Source organism: Musa acuminata, chromosome BXJ1-4, assembly GCF_036884655.1.
Source record: "Musa acuminata AAA Group cultivar baxijiao chromosome BXJ1-4, Cavendish_Baxijiao_AAA, whole genome shotgun sequence".
Taxonomy (NCBI): domain Eukaryota; kingdom Viridiplantae; phylum Streptophyta; class Magnoliopsida; order Zingiberales; family Musaceae; genus Musa; species Musa acuminata.
This window is the reverse complement of record NC_088330.1, coordinates 44,480,678-44,501,905: the sequence shown is the minus strand read 5'-3', so window position 1 is coordinate 44,501,905 and position 21,228 is coordinate 44,480,678. Positions and strand designations below refer to the sequence as shown.

Genomic DNA, 21,228 nt, shown 5'->3' with positions numbered 1-21,228 from the left:
TAAGAGGAATAACAAAGACTAAATTGAGATATTATAATTTTTTATAATTATAATAATAATCAAGATTCAATTTAAGTACTTACACACAACTTTCAGAGTAAACACAATTTTATCATAGGGATGAAATGATTTTTATTCAAATACTTTTTTGTCTTGTATCTCGGTCTGATCTGTCATATATCATTCCCGAACCAGATAAAAGGTACTGTAATTATTTTCCTTTTCTCACTCGTCTCGATGTGAATAATCTATGAGAATATATAATATAATATACATAGTTCCATACCTTCATTTTTTTTTAAAAAATACATTTTAAGAATATTAGGTGTTATAAATCAATTCAATACTTTATATATATATATATATATATATCTCGACCCAATAGGACGATTTGAGGGCCCGGCCCATATACCATCGGATAAGCCGGTGGCTTCCTCTCCCGCTTTCCTCCCGTTTCGCTCCCCACCACCACTCTCCCCACCGCAATCCATCAAGATTGATGGCTCTTTCTCTCTCGTCGCCGCCCTTCAAGACCCCCGCTCTCCTCCACCACGGGAGCCCCCGGACGTATCTCTCTCCTCTCCTTGGGTCCCGTCGTCCCTCCGTCTCCTTCTCCCCCTCCTCCGATCGCCCCCTGCGCCTTCGCTTCCACAGACTCCACAGCCAGAGACTCGTCGCCTCCGTCGGAAAGGAGGAGACGGAGCTCCGCGTCGCCGGCGATGAGCTGTCCGACGCTAGTCCCGAGGACCTCGCATGCGTTCGAGAGATTCAAAGAGTCGCTCTCTTTCTCCTCTCGATTTCTTCTTTCTTTCTTTTTGGAAATTCTTGATCCTATCGCTTCCATGGCGGAGAAGTGTTCCTGACTTGCTGTTCGATTTTGGTAGGTTTTGGAGCTGCTCAAGAAGAACAGAGACATGCTCTTTGGTGAGGTAAGGCCATCTTATCTTGGTTCCCTTTGGTTCTTTGCCCTTTAATTTACTGCTGCCATGGAATGGTTATGGTTATGTACTACTGCAATATGATGTTCGTGTTTATTCGTTGTCCTATTCCTCTTAAGTCATCGTTGAACTCGTGGAACCTAGGTAGCTTCTTGAAGAGGGGATCTCTTTTTATCTATGAAGTATCATCATGTCAAATCCCAAGCTTTATAAACACACATATGATCAAGATTTGAAGTTGATGGTCCGTTTAGGATTCTTGGAGGCCTGTATTCTTCTTTGCATGGTAGCCCTGCATTAGTCATCGTAATTTTACACCACTGCCATAGAAAATAGATTGCTGCAGTTTGCACTAAGGAACTGCAATTCTGGTGCGATAGTCTAGCGATCAAGTAGTTGAGTTTCAGGGTATCTAATCCTCCACCGGCAGGGTGTTGCCCATATGATGGAGAATGTCAGCCATCAACCATGTCTTCTTTTTTATTTATCTCTTTCTTACTTTTTTTTTTTCCTTGCCACAATTTATACCCAACCCCTACCCCTTTAGTGTCCGGATAGAAGGAGATTGACCAGCCAGGGTAATTTCATCTATGCTCGACACTTATGGCCCCGATCGGGCTGGTACATGGATGTTGGATAGGTAAAATCTGGATAGGTGATTGTGGTAGTAGGTCCACTCATAAGGGGAATACCTGGTTTGAGTTTGTTAGCTATTGCATTTCTCAAGAACAAAATCTTGTGGATGTAATTATTGATCAAAGTTGGAAAACACTAGAGTATTTTACTGAGTGGTTGTTTTAATTTTCTTCAGAAGAATGTGATGCAATTGTTTTTAGATTTTCAGAGAAGACGAAACAATGAGTAGCACCATGAGGTTGGTTTCTTTGTTGTAGTTCAATTTGGTTGGCTTCTTTGTGAGTTACCTACTTTATATCCAGTTAATCAGGACAATCTGTCCAAGCCTCACTTTCTTGTTCTGTGTGGTAATATATGTGTAATATATGTATCTCACAGTAGCTATCCCACTGATTTCTCTATGTACCGAAGGCTGAACCTTGTTGTGTCATATGAACCACTTAGTTTGCACTGTATGTTGAAGTTAAATCTTCATTGTGCCATCAGATTTTAGCTATTTGAATGCCTTCAGACAGAGAAATTCTCAACTACTGTCTGTGAGAAACTATACAATGCTCTACTCTAACTTTGAAGAACAAGGACAACTTTTTGCTAAGTTGGTCTAAGGATTAGGATATGCAGGTTCATCTTATGAATTAGTGGAAGTTAGATTCATTTGGAATTCAATTTAAAGGGTTAGTAGATACATCACGTGTTAAAACTTGATTGGTTGTTTCACATCATATGTCATTTGACACATTCAATTGCTCAAGATTGTTTATGACGAAGTACTGCAAACATATGGGAAATTTGAAAACAGCTCCTTACACATTGGGCCCCTCATGACATTGGTGTCTGACGTGTTATGCATGTTTGTGAAGTTCTGAATGACTTCCTGGAAAAGTCAATTCAGATATTTTGCTATTAAGCTACCAACTGTGATACCAGTGAACTCTGTTGTAATGGCCATTACTTATGCTTGACAGAAAAAAGGACTTTTCATTCTCGTTTGTCTACAACTGCTGCAGCTCTTGGGTTGCTTAGTTGACTACTTGAGTTTTATGTAGGAGAATATGATATTTTGGGTCATTTTTTTATTTAAAGTTGGTTTGTTGTTTAGTTAAAAGCTTTTCTATGATTTGAAATGGCATCTGGAAACCCTATGCGTGGTAATTCTCTTTGACATTTGATGTTTTTGAATCAAAACCTTGGGCATCTTTATTCTTCTTTGACATCACCAGGTTAAGTTGACAATACTGATTGAGGACCCTAGAGATGTTGAACGTAAGAGATTGCTTGGAATAGAGGACCCAGATGACGTCACCAGGGAGGACTTGGTTGCTGCCTTGGAAGATGTATGTGCTTCAGCTTTGTAAGATGCTAACTTCAACTACTAGAAATTTAATGTGGCTAATTCTCTTTGTCAGTTATCAGAACTTTGGAAAATTAACATTAGTGTCCACTTCTAGAAATTTAATGCTAAATTAACGTTAATGCCTGATCGAACTCTAATGATAGCAGAATTTTAGGAGAGGTTCATGTAATTGCCTCTAAGGTTTGCATGGCTGCAAGCTGCTGGATGACTGTAAGAGTATGCACCTGTGTGTAGACAAGTGACTGCATGTGCAGTCTGTTTATGAGGAACATGAGGTTGCAAATGCAGAAGTGGATGTATTAGTTATCGTATTGTTATTATGCCATCATAAATGAAAAATGCTAATATCTTTCTTAAAGTTTTACCTGATTCTAATCACCAATTACTTCAAAATATAATATAATCTATTTCATGAGCAAAAATTCTTGATCTGACAGTAGTGTATCTTACGTGTTTGTTCTTTATGCTTGATTCTCAGTTATGCACTATGTAATTTCATGTTTGCTTGGAAACTGCAGCTGCTTTTAAGGGTTTATTCAGATTATGTCTACTGTTGTTCATATTGTACTTGTAATAAAAAAATTTATACAATTTCATGCTAAGCCATGGTATAAGACAAGGAACTTATTGATGACTAAAGCCAGGTAGTAATAGATATTATAGCCAGTCGCCTATCGGCCAACAAAAATGAGTTGATGACTTTTTATATCACTAAGTCTATATTAATTAGCTTTTTAATAAACTGTTGTCACTTAAATAATCTGTAGGTGAATGAAGGGAGGATTCCAAAAAACCGTGTAGCACTTCAGTTGCTTGCAAAGGAGATGACTGAATGGCCTGATCTTGAGGTGCAAATTTAAATTTATCTACCAAGTTCCAAGTGATATCACTTCTGTAACAATTTGTTATAACATATGATTCTATTACAACTCATGCTTTTGGTTCAGAATGAAAGTGATTCATTCATTTTATAGCTAATCAAGTGTAGTTATTCATAAAAGTTGGCTTTGCTGTGGAGTCTAGAAGTGCTATTCCTTTTTCCTTGTTATTACTCAAAACTGTAACTGATAAAACTATTATCTTTCATGTGCTTTTTTAATCCATTTATCTTAATTTGTTCACACTGTTTTTATTTACAACCGAATTATTCCTGGAGATAAGCCTTCATATATTCTTTGGTGTCGTTCCAACTAGAAGTCAGCATTGGTACTCCTTATCATCCTCGCTATAATGGTATCATCCTATATATATATATATATATATATATATATATATATATATATATATATATATATATATAACTTCTGCCCCAAATGCTTCCATTCAGATCTTTTTGCTCCACCTACAATGCATAATTTCCACATAAGTTGTGTTCGCATAGCTATGACATGGTTCTGAATCCTGGAAAAAAAATAATAATAACTACTTGCTGTTGCTGCCCCTTTTGTATCTCTTGCAGTGGAATCTCTGCATGTACCTAAAATTTAGGTGGCCATTCATGTACGGGCAATTTCTTTTAACACAAAGAACGCTTAGATCTGGATAACTAGAATTAGTGTTATTTATTATATTATTAACTCTTCTATCAGGCTCATTACCCCGAAACAATTTTGCTATTCTATATGGAAATTATATATACATTGACAAAACTATCCAATTGTTCTTAAACTATTCGTTTTTCTACTCACCTTTCACTCTTGGAGGTTGCTTTCCTATGTTTTACCTTTTCCTTGTTCTGGGAAGTTCACTTGCAATTATAAGTAAATGAAGGGACCTGAATCCATAATTCATTCTTGCATTTCGAAGTTGTGATCTAGATTGGAGATCTACTGAAAATATGATGCTTCGAGATCTACTGGGACTTCAAAAGTACAATTTGCTTCTTTTCTGACTTAAAGAATCAAGTTTCTGATCGACTCTTCGTTCAACTCACTGCTATCAATTGTTGCTTTGATTTTCTTATCACCATTTTTCGTGTCTTTCTCCTGGATCTAGTTAGATCAATGGTTATTGTGGATCTTATGATTGCTAAAATATGTTCTAAAGGTTCATTGGGAGATATAGCTTTTTTGTTGTAGTTGGTTGTAATATTGCTATCAGGCCTACTTAATCTTTGATGATAGCTTCTGTGTTAATTGTTATGTATTATTATTTGGTGCTCAACATTTAGAAATATTAATCCAATTGTTAAGGAACCATTTTTTTTCCATGAACATGGATTTTCATTCTATGACTATAGATGTCACGTATTGATGAGACTTTTTTCTTGTTTTCCTTTTTCTTGTGTTTGTTGAAAAGGTTGAAGCATCAAAGAAGAGTAGGCCTAGCAAATCTCTTTATGCAAAGGCCACAGACACAGGAGTTGATCCAGAAGTAGCTGCAAAGAGGCTTGATATAGACTGGGATTCGGCTGCTGATATCGAACTTGAAGAAGAGGAGGCTGAGATTGAAGTGCCACCAGCAGTGGTAAATATCAATATTTAACACTAAAATCTGGAGTCCGTTAATAGTTCGACCAAGATAAGTAATATCATATATATGCTGGGATTATATAATAGGTTTTACATGGAACTCTGACACAAGTGTTCTGTGTGTTTTTGTTAATTCTCCTTTTTGGTCTATGTTGTTGCTTACTTCAACTGCTTGGTCGTATGCAGGGATATGGCGCTCTCTACTTGGTGACTGCATTGCCAATTATAATTGTTGTCTCGGTTATACTAATCCTGTTCTACAATTCTCTACAGTAGTAATTTGGCACAACCTTTTGTCGTAAAGTCAACTGCTGCCAGCTAGATTAGCAGCAGATTGAGTACCGCATTCTTTTTCAACGACATATTATTTGTACTAGAATTGTGTTTTTCCTCCCCCCCCCCCCCCCCCCCTCTTGTCCAGCCATGTAACTAAAAGCTCATATTGGCTTCTGCTTCCGATGCCCAAACCAGGTAAAGTCTCATTCTGTTATGTGTGCATTTTATACTCTCCCTTTCTGAAAGGAAAGAAGATTTATAGCACATGCAGACAAATGGATTTCAGAGGTGAAAAAAAATTATTGACAGATGGGATAGTATGAGAAGTTCTAAGAGGCATTTTGTTATTTGGGACTACACTACGCATGAAGAGGAAGGAGTCCCCCCGAGTTCATTGCTCCGGTGTCTGCATGAGTCAAAATGCTGGCGCTCTGCTCTTATCTTAGCACCACAGACATACTGTACTGAAGCAATCAAGTGCTGCAGTTGCTGTTGTCTCGTCAGCCATTCCCCCTTTCCTTGGCATGTGAGCATTCCTCAACAAAATGTGCAAGCCAAGGGCCTACCAAGGCTGCTGCTGACGGAGTAGGAGACCAAACACTTGGGCGGGCGAAGACATCAAGATGAGCCAGTGTTTATGGTTGTCTCCCCCTCATTAATGCTGAATTAAATCGTGTTCACCTTCTTTGTATGAAAGCTGATAAGAACAGATACGATGATTAGTGTAGTGATTAGATGTTTTCCAACCTCAAGAAACTCGGTGGAAGTGTGCAATTTAATGCGACTTATCGATAAACTCGCCCCCTTGTGCCAAATGACTGTTCAATAAACTCTCGTATTCCTTGTGATGGTTTGTTGATGAGCGATCGCTCGCTCGGCAGCTTTTAGGTCGTCGGTCGTTCGAATTTACGAGTCTTCTTTATTGTTTGTAAAGCTTTCAATGCTCTTTTTGTTGTTTGTTGGGTGCAAATTCGAATGTCTTGTATAGTGTGTCCATGATTGTTTTACTTGTATAATTGTTTGTTGGTTAATATTATTTGCTTGTAGTGTGCCATGGCAGCCGACCAGGTTACAAGTCAGTCATGTAACTTTGGGCAAGTGCATGATAACAGCTACACCTTTTTTGTTTTTGTTTTCCTCCGAAAATACGTATAATCATAATAAACAATCATAAAATTCCTTGTTCAATATCTTTGCTGTAAATTGCTCGATGCCTGCCTGCCTCACGGATATGACATCCATTTTCCAAACAGCATAAACTTTTTTATATGATTGCAGGATTGCACACTCTAATTGCATGAGCGACGCCGTAACCATGCTAGTAAATTCCCAAGGTTTACCATCTGAATCCATTAATGGTCCAGAACATAAGGCGATGTTGACAGGAACAGCTAATTGATAAGTCCCAGTTTAATGCAAGAAAATATCACATTTCCATGGACTTCATGATTAAAAACAACTTACTCTGTAGTCAAGAATCATCCTCCACTTTTATCCAAATAATAATAATAATAACAATCATAAATTTTAATTTATTTGGGGATCAGCTATACCATTAATATTTATATATATAAAAAAAAAGAAACACAAAAACAATCTATTTCTCTCTCTCGGTTGTCTTCCTCGATCCAAATCATGGAAATTCCAGTCGACTAACTTGTGCATATTTGATGCTCCACATGCGGAAGGAATTCTTGGTATGGACGGACTGCGTGCTGCACTCCTTATGTTAGCAGTGAAAAAGGAAAACCCGAGTGATAATAAATCGGAACGGCACTCCAAAAGATGTCAGCACGGTATGGTATCTATCAGTCACATCGTCTCCGGCTTCACTCCCAACCAAATACAGCCATTCCGAGAACCCTTGTCGAATGTCTCGCGGGAAGACATGGCATGTGCCCTCCAACACATCAACTATGAGACGCCAAGCTTCGGCAGTCCCACCTCGCCAATCATACAGTATGCTGTCAAGCGTTTGATCGCCCTCAGCCCATCGGCGAAGGGTACCAAACGCAGTTTGTGTAGGTTCAGATGTCAGTGGTTGTTGATCATGACCCACAGGCTGCCACATGAATGTGTGTCCTAAAGAACAGAGAGGTTTTGACAGGCGACACATGCATCCTCTTAATATTCACATCGCCAGAATGTGCTTACGAAATGATTGGATGATGATGCCTTCTCCCTCCTTTTCTTTTTTTCCCAAAAGAAAAGAAAAGAAAATAAATAAATAAAATAAAATAAAATAAAACAGGAGAAAGATTCTGATGCGACCTACCAATAGCATTCCTTTGGATCATCACAGATCGCCTCTCACAATTCTTGGCTTAAAGCTGTCCTACCAATGCCAGCAATCCGCTTCAGCTGGATACGCCACAGTGTGATTCTTCCTTTGCCTCCTGAATGAGTAATCGATCACCTACCTACCGTACGAGTTTTAGAACGTATTATTCATACACAAGCAGCAGCCCTTATTTCGAGGCCGCTATTTGATCCCAACCTCACACAAGTACTGAATACATACATGCCAAGGTTAAGTAGATGACAGCAGCATTTATTATTACAAGGTTCCAAGCGTTCAATAGGATGGATGATCCAATGATCCAAATGCGTGTGTGGGCTACAAGTTAACCTCCCCGTAGCACTTTGGGTGCAGAGAATGGAAGAAAATAAGAGGAGTGTGATGCATCGACGACAAGGTTTTACCTCTAATAGGACCATCAACTTCGGCAGCATGCTCATAAGTTCATTTGCTGCCTGGTATCCACATGGCAATGCAGCAGATGAATGCAGACATCTCTTTCTGGTTGCAACATCGCTTAATTAATTGTCTGCTTCCAAGCGTGTACCAGGAGTTCATCGGTAAGCCCAGGAGGCCAATAAGAGCTTTGTTTTTTATCTGCTTCCGAGTCGATTGATATCAGCAGATTTACTGGTGCTTCGTTCCATCAAAGTAAATGAATGAAACCAAAAGCCAAGTTTTGACCTCACTACAAGCGAGCGCTGCTCGAGTGATTTCTTGCACCATGAGGACTTGGGGAGATGTACACTCGAGCATCGCCTCCACATTGATTGCAACAGGAAGACTCCGTTGGTGACTCAAGAAAAATCACTAATCACCTACCTGTTGCCGTCTCATAAACTCCACAAGTGCTTCCACAGCCTTGCTCGTCTTCCATGATCTGTCTCTTGCCCAAATGAACCTGAGAATGTTAATGGAGTTGGTGCTCCCTTACAGATACTCCTAGTGGGCATGAGTAAAATGCCTTCCCTACAACTCTTCATCTCAGCACAATACACCTAAAACCCCAAACAAAATTCCCCATTACCACAGCTTCGCACTGTAGAAAAAAGGTAAATACCTCACACCCCTCCTTTTAAGGTAGAATAAATACGGACCGGACCATTGGCCTCTCTAGAAAATGCCACTATGCCATTGTGCTCAGACCCACACACCCTGCTACGACCTATTCATCAAGCAGCAAGGATCAAAGAATCGGGATGAGAGAGTTAGGGAGACAGAGACGGTGGAGATGGTTGGGCTTCCTTGTCAACAACCACTCATAGGTGCAAATTAAAGCGAAGGCACCTTCGAGGCACAGTTGTAAGGTATCTATCTATCCTTCATGCATCCAACCCCGACTCACATAACCTTTGAGCTTTTTTATTTAGCCTTTAGGTTTAGTCCCTGTGGAGACCAAGTCTCCCCCACAGCACTCATGCTAAGCATCCCTAAAGCCCACCAAGAGTGACCTGCCCACAAGCGCTTTGTATGGCAACACCCCTATCCCTTGCATGTTTCGGCTTTCACCTGCTCCCCGTCTCCTGCACCTCCTACCTGTCCCCACCTTCCCCACCCCTTCCCCACAGGTTCCTCTCCCCTTCCCACCCTTAACAGTTATATATGCACCCTTTGGTCCTTCCATCCTGCCATCCCACCTCCATCTTCATCGTTCCATTCCCTACAAATTCTTGTTATAGCTTCTCTTTCTCCCTTTGTCCCCATCCATTTCTTGAGGATGTGCAACTCGAAGATCCAGTCGGGCCATGCAATGGCCAGCGCGGCGGTGGCCGAGATCGACGGGAGGCCAGTCTTGCAGCCGGCATCCAACACGTCCAACCGCATCGCGACGCCGGAGGCCGGGCGGCTGCTCAAGAAGACCTTCCACAAGTCCATCTCTTTGCCTACCTCGTTCACCAAACATGCTGCTAGGTCTGATGTTGTTGACCCCGGTACTGCTATTCTGCCTAAGCTCTCACCGCCGGTCTCTCCCAAGCTGAAACCAGCTGCCAAGGCAGCGCCGAAGCGGAGCAACGATCCGAATGGGCTGAATACAAGCACCGACAAGCCCTCCGCCAAGTCGAGGCCTGCAATGATGACGAGATCGAAGAGCTCCGTCGGCGCAAGCCAAGTCGTGCCGTCTCTCGATTCCTCCTTGCTCTCATGTGATAGGGCTCCTGGCAGCATTGCCGCTGCACAGAGAGAGCACGCCGTGCTGATGCAGGCACAGCGGAAAATGCGGATCGCTCATTACGGGCGGACGCCGGCGAAGCTCGAAGGGAAGGTGGTTCCTGTCGATTCTTCCGTGCTCAGTGATGCCAGCGGCCAGGAGGAGAAGAGATGCAGCTTCATAACGCCAAACTCTGGTAAGAAGAGCTGTCGTCTCCTTCCACCTCAAAAAAGAGTTCTTCCCATCAGTACAATTCTAATCTCACCTTAAATTTCTTTCTTCTTCTGTTACGTAGATCCTGTCTATATTGCATACCACGACCAAGAGTGGGGAGTGCCCGTCCACGATGACAGGTGAGTTCGGATCTCTCTCTCTCTCTCTCTCTCTCTCTCTCTGTGCTTTTTTGTCGTGTGGACAGCAGAGAGTAACAGAGCCGATTGATCATGCAGAATGCTGTTCGAATTACTAGTGCTGGCTGGAGCTCAGGTTGGGTTGGATTGGACAACCATCTTGAAGAAAAGGGGGGAATTCAGGTAAACATGTCACGTACATTGAAACTGGAGAGAAAGAAAAGAAGGGAGAAGATTTGTGTTTTGTTTACATGTGCTTCTGGTTGCAGGGCCGCATTTGCCGAATTCGATGCAGAGTTGGTGTCCAAGTACACGGAGAAGCAAATGGTCTCGATTAGCGCAGCATATGGACTGGATTTAGGGAGGGTCAGAGGGGTTGTCGACAACGCTAAGAGAATTCTCGAGGTACATGACCAAGTTATCATGCACAAATCTTTGTCCTCTTCCATCAGATTTAATGGGGTTATCAGAATACAAAAAACCGTAGATGAAGCAACAACCTCGTCGCATGAAATGGACGATCGATCCAGGTTTATCCAGTTAATCGAATACTAAACAATCAGAGGAAGAAGAAGAAGAAGATATAATGTGGGCAAACCAATTGCATCCAGGAAGTTGTCTGAAAAAAAAAAAAAAAAAGGAAAAATAAATATCATATGTGGCCTTTTGGTTATGCATTTCCAGATCCTTAAGAAAGCACCCGCTCGGATTCGCGACTAAGAAACAGTTGATAGAACAAGATTTAAATATGATCCAGGAACCCACATTACATACTTCACTGCTGCGCTTTACCTCTTAAAACACTATACATGCAGCACCAAAAGATGGAAATTGTATTCTGAATGTTCATAAACTCATCTTCTCCTTTCCAGCTCTCTAATCGGACACCGCATGTGACTGGCTTGGAACAGGTCAGAAGAGAGTTGGGATCCTTGGACAAGTATCTGTGGGGGTTCGTCAACCACAAGCCTCTCTCCACCAACTACACTTCATGCAGGAAGATCCCCGTGAAGACCTCCAAGTCGGAGTCCATCAGCAAGGACATGGTCCGGCGCGGCTTCCGGTTCGTCGGTCCCACCGTCGTCCACTCCTTCATGCAGGCCGCCGGCCTGACCAACGACCACCTCCTCTCCTGCCCTCGCCACCTCCACTGCTGCTCCCTCTCCACCACCAACTAACCGCTGACTACCACCACCACCACCATATGCAAGTTACTCGGGTTATTGGTGATAGCGGAATCTAGTGAGCTGTGACCACTTGTTGTATAAACACTGGTGTGAGGTTTCCCTGAGAGGTTTCTTCTTCTTCTTCTTCTTCTTCTTCTTCTTCTTCTTCTTCAATGATAGGAATGTATGAAAGATGAGCATAATTGCATGTGGTGAGTGTCGGGGGGTGGAGACATGGCATGTGGGGTGACAGGCAATCGCATGTGTTGTCAGGGTGGGCTTTTCCCTTGAGCCATGTGACCACAACATGCCTCCATTATTCCTTAGGGTTATCCATCAACCCCAACACAACTCCATCAAAGTAGACCGCTGAAGGAGATCAGAATATGTCGACGGAGGCCTACCACAGACTTCAATTCACAACTAGACTCACTTTGCTTGACTCATTTGTTCTTGCTCCCGTGTAAGATTATTATGCTTGTGGCTTGCTTACTGCTGGAAGATCGATTGCCTGTAAAACTTCCATCAATATAGTGGATTTGTGTCTACAGACAAAAAAGTAAAAGAACAAAAAAAAGAATTTAGCCCGAGCGTGGGTTGATAGGTTTGCCATGTCCAACCGTACAACATGCGAGCGTATACTTGTTTGTTCCGACCATCTTCTTCTACACTGTACTGTACGCTTCCTTCTCTTTACAATTAAATGTGCCAACGCATGTTACATAAACCGAAGCTGATCGCAATGAATCGTTCATAATGGTTGTCACCAGATCACGGTCGTTAGATACATCTATTTATGGCGCCTGCCAGTAGAATCGACAATACGCGGGTACTTGCAGCCCATCAGCACAGCTCTCTTCTTCATAATCATTCCTTCACTCCCACTCGACCCCGGGCATGTCTTCTTCGTCATTATTCTTCCCTTTTAGTAGGTTTCTTTTCTCTTTGTCTGAGAATTATTTGGAATAATCTAATGTCTTCTGTGCCACTGGAACCATTTTCCTTCTCCTACCATTGAAGAGCAGGTCATTGACTTACTTCTTTAAAGACATGATCGATTGGCGAGACTTGAAAAGACAGACAACAGGCATCGTCAGCTGGTTTTCTAAATTAGCTGCAGATTAAACAATGGAGTCTTAGAGAGACGTCTGACAGTCGAGAGATACATGTAATCAACAAGTTGAATTTGCTCTATATATTTCTTTCTTTCATGTATGCTGCGTCATTGCGTAGCGGACAACCGGGGATGAGACTACTCACAAATGACCTTTTCCAATCGGAAGTTCCGCTCATCGAAGCATTCCTTAGTGTCACCCAACACAGCCAATCCTCTTAACGGGATGATACAAGCCATCATCCTCCCTCTCTTATCGGTAGCATCGAACCGAATAGGTCATTAGTCAGAACAAGAAGATCTCGTTGTGCCTCAGCATCACCAGGAGTCCCAAGTTGACCATGCTAAAAACCAACAGAATACCACATAAATCTGAAAAGACATGAGCAATGGTAAAAGAAATTGGACAAATGTCTCGATAACATAAGACGTAGGATCTAACCAGAGAAAAAACTTGATGAAGAAATCTATTCTTTTACCTCGTTGATAAAAGGGTACAACACCACTTGTGGTGTGAAGAAAAAAAATCATCTTTTTCACCGAATCAAACCTTTGTGAAATCATTAACAAAAGTAAGATAATAGTTAAATCTGCATATAGTTAGAAATAGATTTCGTGTCCCTAGAAAGCTCGAAGAAAATTTCTCAAAGTTGCCTGAGGTGACCATGAGATTGGTTGACATATATTATTGCAAACTTGGATCACACTTCATAAGAGGATTTTATTGAGGCTACGGAGAGAATGATTTGAGAAGAGAGAGGCAATGATATTACTTTTAAGAAGATAATTTTGACGGATTCAAAAAGTATGTTTAGGATTAAGAACTTCAAGATTATTCTCTCTAATTGTTTGTGGAGGGCAAATGATGGTGCCATCTACGTAACCCATAAGATCATAACTAATTAAAAGAGAACAAAATTGAATATACTAAAAGGTATAGTTTATAGATGTGAGTTTGAGATGAGTTTAGACTTTAACGTTAATAAAGATAAGAGTACTTTTAAAAGTAAAGACGTTGAGAATAATATGAGATGAATGTCCAGTTGAAGATGCGTTACCGGCCATGTCGAAAAATGAAAAAAAAAAAACGAACCAAAGCAACTTAAAAAAAAGAAAGGCTTATTAGAACAACAATAGCAAAGGGAGGATAATTTTATATTGAGATCTTGATCGTCATTATTGATAGAATCATTATAATTTTTATGATTTAGAATTACAATAATATAATATCAAAATATTAAAATGATCATGATAATCTTATCATGATTTATTTTTTTTAATAATATCTTTCCTAATAATACTCACAACTAAATCATGACATAACTTACACAACAAAAAGAAAAAGAAAAGCATTTGATGCCCAGTTTTCACTCAATATATCTCCTAGAATAAGAAAACAACAAAAATACTGCTTGAACATTATTGTTATTTGAAGCATAATGAGATGCAAGTGATGTGATCATTATTTTGTTGGGTCAATTGAGTCTTGACATGTGAAACTCTATCAGTATGAATTGGAGGTTTGTTGTGTGATGAACTTTGAAGAGTTCATCAATAATAATAATAATAATAATAATAATAATAATAATAATAATAATAATAATAATAATAATAATAATAATAATGACGTATATATATAATTCTTCATCAATGTATTAAAGTAGGCATCCTCCTGTTCTTCCCAATTTTCATTAATGTATTATTTTTATTGCATCGTCTCTGCAAGAACATGCGCTTACAACTAACAAGTGGCGGATCAGTCCGAAACCTCGTCTTCGTCTTTTAATCATCCAATGGGCCGAATCCTCTCGTCGTTGGCCCAAAAGTTTCCCATTACGCAACGCGTGCGACTTCGAACGGACGCGCTCTGCGATGGGTGGAATCGGAGGAGTCGTGCATCGGAATCGGACGAGTCGAAATCGAATCGAACATGACGATGTTGAGCGAGGCGGAAACGATCATTCTCATCTCACGCGTGCGTATCCATCACCAGCCCATTCCCACCACCACCACCGTTTGTTTCCATGGCTGGCCGCGCGCTCATCCCGCCCGCGACCTTCGCCTCCTCCTTCCCTATCCATCCACTCTTTCAAATCGCTCTCCTCCTCCTCCATTAACGTCTCCGCACCAGCCATTCCCTGGGGAGCAGTAACGACGCCAATAACTACTGCTTCCTGGTACGACCGCAGTATCACATGCTCGGGATGAACCAATTCAATTCCCCACAACCCAATTCGAAACCTCTCCTTCTCTTTCGCTCCGCATCATCATCATCATCATCAGAAGAAGAAGAAGAAGCTCCACAACAACAACAACAACAACAGCAATCCCGCCCTTTCGTTATTACACCATGCTCAGAATAGGAGACAAGAGGCGGATGGAATGAAACGCCTGTTCCCATCTTATATTGCTCTCGCCGAGAACCCCTCCCTCCTCCATCGCCACCCCCCGACATTAGTTGTCGTCCTTGTTGCCCTCCTTCTCGTTCCTTTCGCCTTTTGGCATGGCCTCTTCGGTGGCCAGCATGCACGCCGCCGACGAGTGGCGCGACCCCGGTCGCCTCGCCGCCGCCGTCTTCGGCGCGGCACACGCTCGCACTTCCTTCTCCCCTGCTCACCTCAGGAAAGTCCTCGTTCGCCAGCCGCAGAGCACCGACGCACCTTCCTCCTCCTGTTCCACGTCTTCTTCTACGGTGGCTTCGACTGCTGTTGCCAATTCCGTCGTAACGAATGAGGACGACAGGGGATCGCCGGTGACGGCGAGGAAGCGGCAGTCGCAGATCCTAGACCGGTGGGCCGCGCGGCAGGCGCGGGAGATGGTCACCACCATCGAGCGGCAGGCGCATGAGGCCGAGATATCGGCGTTGACTACCGTCGCGCAGCCCGTCTCCGCCCGCGCCGCCTCGCTGCTCCGCGAGGCGTCCCCCGAGCCCTCCGAGACCTGCTCGGGCAGCGCTCCCGCGTCCACCTCAGGCGCCGGCGACCTGCCGCGCAGCGTCCGGGCCTCATCGCTGATACAAATGTGGCGGGAGCTGGAGGCCGAGGCCGGGCTCACTCCCAAGCACCGCCCGGCGAGCAGCGGTGGCAACGCAGAAAACGCCAATGCCGCCTTCACCGACGAGCCCTCGGGTGTTAACTCCGATGGTATCGAAAACGCCAATGCCGCCCCAACCGACGAGCCCTCGGCTGTTAACTCCGATGGTGTCGAGGATTCGGATGCATCTGGTGACTGGGAGTCCGACATGACAACTACGGCGACCAGCGAGCCAGCGAATCCGCCTTCTTCATCGAATGAGAACGACAAGGGCCGGGTGGGGAGCATCGTGAAGATGCTGAGCTCAGGGGACAGAACACGCAGCTCCATGGCACCGTTGAACCATGACACCAAGCCGATGCGGCGAGAGAATCCGGTGACGACGGATAAGGCGGACAGTTTCTGCAGCACGGGCTCGTCCAGTTTGAGACTGAGGGGGTTGCGAGGGCGGCGAGAGATGGAGGATTTGGTCGCAAGAATGGAAGAGGAGCGGCGGAAGGAGCTCGCGGCATTGGCCGACCATCAATGTGTCTCGCGGTTTGCGCATCGCGGCCGCCTTCAGGTGAACTGCAACAGCCTTTCTTATAGCTTTCACATTTTATGAGTGGTAACGATGTAGGCTTCACATTTTAGTAGAGTTTAATTGCTTTAGATTCTCGGTAATAAATATATTGACATGCTTCTCTTCAATTGCCCTTCTTAAGCACACAAGGAATTTGGTAGGTGTACTGTAATGTCTTGTGTATGATTAGGTGATGAAAAATTTCTCTTTCTAGCTTCTTATGCATGCTTTGAGGGAAAACAGAGGTAAGATTTAGTCTCATATATTGTCTATTTGATGGACAAGATACAGACATGACACTCTTTTTTCTTTTCTAGAACATAACTTCATGGAACTCATTTTTTTACTACCAGAAACATTTCTGCTCCTGAAATTTAAAGCCAGAGCTTTCCTTGCTTGTATCAATGCTTTCAGAAACTTATTGTTTTGGCGAATAATGTCCATAATACTCCATGCCAAGTACAGCTCCAACTGGGTACAAGATCTGGCTGAATATAGTTGCTCATAAAGTATATTTAGTGTAGGAAGAATATTACAGTTCATTCTTAATTGATGTTGGTGTCAAATGCGATCAATCGTTATCCTCAGTAATGATAGAAGTTCACCATCTCTGTTAGTTGTCAGAGTGAAGTTCAATAAAGGAGTGAGATCTTAATTGAGTTAGTAATTCTAGGTGGATTAACACTGCCAGTATTGAAACTTAATTGGGTGATATAACCATGGAACAGAGAGTTTAAACTTGACTATCATCCTAGTTTGGCATTAGGGACATCTTTCATCCTTTTCCCCTTCATCTATTTAAGAAAAAATCATTCTCTCTCTCTCTCTCTCTCTTAGGAAACAACCTAGTAGAGGAGATTTCTCAATTTTCTTTCTTTTCTACGGATACTACTTGTGCAGGGAAGATATAGAAAAGATGATGCCTCCTCTTTTGTTTTAGTGCAAAATCTCTAAATCAGCAAGATTCTGGCACAGGTTATTTCTTTGTCTCTGATGGAGCTTAGTATCTAGGTCATGGTTTGTGTTATACATCCCTTTTCTGGTTCTAAAAAAAACACTAATTTCCTAGCCAACATAGATGAGACATGTATTTCTTTTTCTTCATTAATGCGACTGTTGTTATTCCTGTATTTATATTCCATATTTAGAACAAACTCAGCTGTTGGTGTTCCATATCCTGAATAAATGCCATTATTAGGTGTTCTTGGTTTAACTTGGAGTTCACTAATATAGAGTTTGATCAGGTACCTTTTTGACTCTTTAAAGGTTGTATGAGTCAATTTGAGATCTGTGTTAAACTAGAAAAGACAATAAAAATGTAGCTGTATCAGAAAAGTCAAATATTTTTAATATCTATCTTCACTTTCAGGCTGTTGAATTTAGAATATGTTCTTCATTTTGTATATTCTGTTGCACAAAAGGGCTTGGAGTCCATCCAGTAATACAATATAAACATATAGCGACCACAGAATAAATGATGACCAATGCAGGCAAGGTGGTGCCTAGCATAATGTTTTGCATTTCCATCATTTCATTATGGATAAACATTAATGAACTACTGCATATGCATCATACCAGGAAAGGAGATACATGTTCACGTTCTCTAATAATTGCTCTTCTTTTGCGTGGCATATTCTGCAGTCAATGCTCAGGCTCAGGTCTTTGCGACGACAAGTAACAGAGCAGGATCACCTAAGAGCACCTGCAAGAACATTGGAATTGGATCAATCACATAATGGAGCCACAATCTCATTTCTAAGGTACTATCCTAGGCTATTGCACTTGCCACAGTTGATCTGGATTAAACACAATTTGTGTCGATTTTCGTATATGAAAAGAAGCCAATTGATATGAAAAGAATAATCTATGTTGATGTTGCTTAGATGATCAGAACCATATTTTTTCTTATAGCAACTCCAGTGATGGAACCATGTGTTAGGTTGCTTGAGAACCTTCACTTGACATTAACCATAGATACTAGCATGGAGTAGTCTGCTGCTTCCATCTTCACTCTATTGTGAGCAAATGTGGTGCCTTATCATGGTCTAGGACAATAGAGAATTTTCGTGTTTAAAAGATGTGCAAATGATCCACTTGGAGCTTCACGTTTGGAACTTATTATCCTTCACTTGCCTAACTTAGATTTCAATGAATTGGTCTGCTTGAACATTACCAGGGAGAGATTCAACCAAAGAGGGAATCATTCTGGCAGCAGAAAGCCAACTCCGGAGAGCTCGAGCAGTGTTCATATTCAATTTGCCATGGATACTGAAGACTCAGGCTACACATGCTCTACCGATCAGTTTACTAGGGATAACAATCAGTATCAGGGAACTGTGTCTCCAAGAGATTCAGAAAGCACTCCATCCAGAACCAACTCACCATGTTCCAGGAGCAATGATACACAGGAAGCAAGCCATAGTATTGATGGTTCCTGGGATGAGCAGAATGTATGGATGAGTAACATTGATTGGCAAAGGCCTGCAGACTCATCACTATCAAATGGCTGGCAGGGTGAGGCCACCGTTGAGGAACTAGAATCATACCCACAGCAAAATGCTAGTAGTTGGATAGATGAGGGTCCAACTAATTCATGGCGGCAATGGAGGGTGAGGAGGCGACCTCCATGTCATGACTTGTTTCAGAATTTCTCAGATAATGCTGAAATAAGGGACCTTCTCGAGAGGTACATACTGATTCCATTTTGCTAAAATCAGGACACAAAAAACAATCCTATAGTATAATTCGATCAATTTATCTTTACTTACAGTACAGTTAGGAAATTCAGGTAATAATTATGTTGTTATTTAACTTCAATTAACATGTTATTCTACCTGACAAGTAAGCTCGATCTTCTTCTCCATTGATTGTGATCCTTTTTCTGAAATCAAGCAATCCCATTAATGTTGTTTTCTCTGTTGAAGAGTGGGTATTAATTAATTCTTCATTTGCAGAAGATTATAAGCATTTAGCAGTTTGAGTTCAGAACTTCATGATTAAAAGTCTCATTTTCATTTTCTCTGCAGAAGAAGAGTCTCCACCTCCCTTGAGAGTGATTTCTGCGATAAGATGAATCAAATGTTATTGTCATTCCTACAGAGACAAGGGAAACAAGGTTTTGATGAGAATTTTGCAGAAAATGATGAGGATCACCCTTGTTGGCAACAAAATGGTGAATACCAGAACACTGAGCAAGAAGCATCTGTCTCATCATCACTGATACCTTTACAATATCATACCTTGCACCACCAAGAAAGTTGGCAGCATAATTCATTTGTGCACCAATCATCTAATAATGCGCCAGTATGTGTTGGATCTCCATGTTTTTATTTCATTGAGAATTCTGTGTTTGCTGATGAAATGTATTCGTTGGTGATATGACAGGATATGGAAGCTATGCATAAGTTGAGAAGTGATATGGCTCAAATCCATGATGAAATTAGTGAACTGCGGAAATTGGTCAAGAGTTGCATGGAGTGGCAAGCCAAATTACAGCATTCTATCAAGCAGGACATTTTGGATGCAATTTTCCAATCAAGTGAGTACTCGTATACTTGCATTTTTTTTTTTGTTTTTTCCTATGCATGATGACATCCATATTGAAGGATCTGCCATCTTGATTTTCATTCTGCATTTAACTATAGTATCTCTGCAACACAACGACAACAGCAACAACAACAACAACAAAGTCATAAGTCCCAACTATTTGGGATCGACTACGTGGATCTTTTGACACCATTGAGATTTGCAAAAGCCATGTGTCTTAACTATAATCTCTCTATAAAAACAAAAGAACTATGGCAAGCAATCGTTCTTCATCTGGTCTTAATCTGATCCCGAAGAACTCCAAGGAAAAAAAATGGTTTGCTATTTTATGGCAACATTGGTGTAGAAGTATGACTCCGTAGAAGAAAACTGAAATAAAGAAAATCTATGTTCATGTTCAATGTCATTTGTAAACATGATCTTGCCTATGTGGAAAATTCTGAACTTTTTTTGGCTGAAGTTGCATTAGAGAGCCATAGATAAAATGTCGTCAAGTCATTGTAGAGAGCCTATAACTTATATATCATGAATGATTTTGCCTTACTACAGCTGGATCAGGGAGTAGCTTGCACAACTTGGGCGCAACATCAGCAAGGAAAGGCGGCTGCTACATCTGCAGCGAGATGCAAGTTGATTCGGTATTCTACAGGTAAATGGTTTACTTAGCACCCGAGGTTTTTGTGAGATCAGAGTCTCACCTTACCAAATGCCCATATCCTTGTCTATAAGACATCAAAGAATTCATAGTAGTATGTAACTTAATAATGCATGCGCTGTTGTCTTCAGGTGCGGTCATATGTGTACCTGTTATAAGTGTGCCTGTGAGTTACAGTGGAACAGTGGAAAGTGCCCAATTTGTGGATCCCCCATCATGGATGTGGTTCGGGCATTTCCTAATTCATGACGATGATGATGGCATTAGGATCGTCCCAAGTTTGAGATCAAAGCAGCGGCATGAACACTAGCTCTTTTTGCTAGCAGAGTCTGCATTACCTTCGACTTACCCCGTTGGCTAGTGAGGTTACTCGTGTGATTACCAGCTAAGAACACCAGAATCGTAGCTCACAGTTGTAGTCTTTCATAATTCTCGATGAGGGTGTGGTTTATTGGTTCCCAGCATTCATTGTGATCGATGGAGACAGAATGTACATTAATATTGTTCTGAAGAGGAAGTTGTCATTAATCCCTACGATATAGTTTGTGTTCTTGGAGGGTTTTGTTGTGCTTGTTGACATCATCGTGTACTTACTTGATCGAGTCTGATAGAGATGGTTTGATTAAAAATTTTTGAGTATGAGATCAAATGATTTCCTTATTTCATGCACCAAATTATT

The 21,228-nt window shown here is 41.6% G+C and overlaps 3 protein-coding genes across 5 annotated transcripts; all 3 read left to right on the top strand.

Annotated features, from left to right (window-relative positions):
* The first annotated feature begins 399 nt into the window (after nt 1-399).
* Nucleotides 400-6,520, top strand: LOC135671946 (protein CHLOROPLAST ENHANCING STRESS TOLERANCE, chloroplastic-like). 2 transcript variants are annotated; one of them, XR_010512898.1, is made up of 7 exons: nt 400-775; nt 885-929; nt 2,795-2,908; nt 3,696-3,776; nt 5,227-5,394; nt 5,586-5,870; nt 5,985-6,520. XR_010512898.1 is itself a non-coding variant. In XM_065180379.1 (6 exons), exons 1-6 carry the CDS (start codon nt 500-502, stop codon nt 5,673-5,675), a joined length of 774 nt encoding a protein of 257 aa, XP_065036451.1. In that variant the 5' UTR covers nt 400-499; the 3' UTR covers nt 5,676-6,520. The 2 variants fall into 2 exon arrangements, 1 of the variants encoding a protein (XP_065036451.1); XM_065180379.1 differs by having other exon boundaries at nt 5,586-6,520.
* A 3,077-nt stretch (nt 6,521-9,597) lies between these two features.
* On the top strand, nt 9,598-12,258 carry LOC135671944 (uncharacterized). 2 transcript variants are annotated; one of them, XM_065180377.1, is made up of 5 exons: nt 9,598-10,319; nt 10,419-10,476; nt 10,573-10,656; nt 10,743-10,878; nt 11,346-12,258. In XM_065180377.1, the coding sequence occupies exons 1-5, from the start codon at nt 9,692-9,694 to the stop codon at nt 11,649-11,651; spliced, it is 1,212 nt and encodes a 403-aa protein (XP_065036449.1). In that variant the 5' UTR covers nt 9,598-9,691; the 3' UTR covers nt 11,652-12,258. The 2 variants fall into 2 exon arrangements, with proteins under 2 accessions (XP_065036449.1, XP_065036450.1); XM_065180378.1 differs by having other exon boundaries at nt 9,599-10,319; nt 11,385-12,258.
* A 2,515-nt stretch (nt 12,259-14,773) lies between these two features.
* Nucleotides 14,774-21,083, top strand: LOC135672687 (uncharacterized). Its single transcript, XM_065181186.1, has 7 exons — nt 14,774-16,348; nt 17,990-18,108; nt 18,525-19,034; nt 19,375-19,651; nt 19,733-19,886; nt 20,444-20,543; nt 20,681-21,083. The coding sequence occupies exons 1-7, from the start codon at nt 15,257-15,259 to the stop codon at nt 20,796-20,798; spliced, it is 2,370 nt and encodes a 789-aa protein (XP_065037258.1). The 5' UTR covers nt 14,774-15,256; the 3' UTR covers nt 20,799-21,083.
* Nucleotides 21,084-21,228: the final 145 nt, after the last annotated feature.

Coding starts and splice junctions, on each gene's coding strand:
- LOC135671946 (XM_065180379.1), top strand. CDS start 500: ATGGCTCTTTCTCTCTCGTCGCCGCCCTTCAAGACCCCCGCTCTCCTC. Junction 930..2,794: donor GAGACATGCTCTTTGGTGAG/GTAAGGCCATCT, acceptor TGACATCACCAG/GTTAAGTTGACAATACTGAT. Junction 3,777..5,226: donor CTGAATGGCCTGATCTTGAG/GTGCAAATTTAA, acceptor TTTGTTGAAAAG/GTTGAAGCATCAAAGAAGAG.
- LOC135671944 (XM_065180377.1), top strand. CDS start 9,692: ATGTGCAACTCGAAGATCCAGTCGGGCCATGCAATGGCCAGCGCGGCG. Junction 10,320..10,418: donor CTTCATAACGCCAAACTCTG/GTAAGAAGAGCT, acceptor TCTGTTACGTAG/ATCCTGTCTATATTGCATAC. Junction 10,879..11,345: donor ACGCTAAGAGAATTCTCGAG/GTACATGACCAA, acceptor TCTCCTTTCCAG/CTCTCTAATCGGACACCGCA.
- LOC135672687 (XM_065181186.1), top strand. CDS start 15,257: ATGGCCTCTTCGGTGGCCAGCATGCACGCCGCCGACGAGTGGCGCGAC. Junction 19,652..19,732: donor AATCATCTAATAATGCGCCA/GTATGTGTTGGA, acceptor GTGATATGACAG/GATATGGAAGCTATGCATAA. Junction 20,544..20,680: donor GTTGATTCGGTATTCTACAG/GTAAATGGTTTA, acceptor TGTTGTCTTCAG/GTGCGGTCATATGTGTACCT.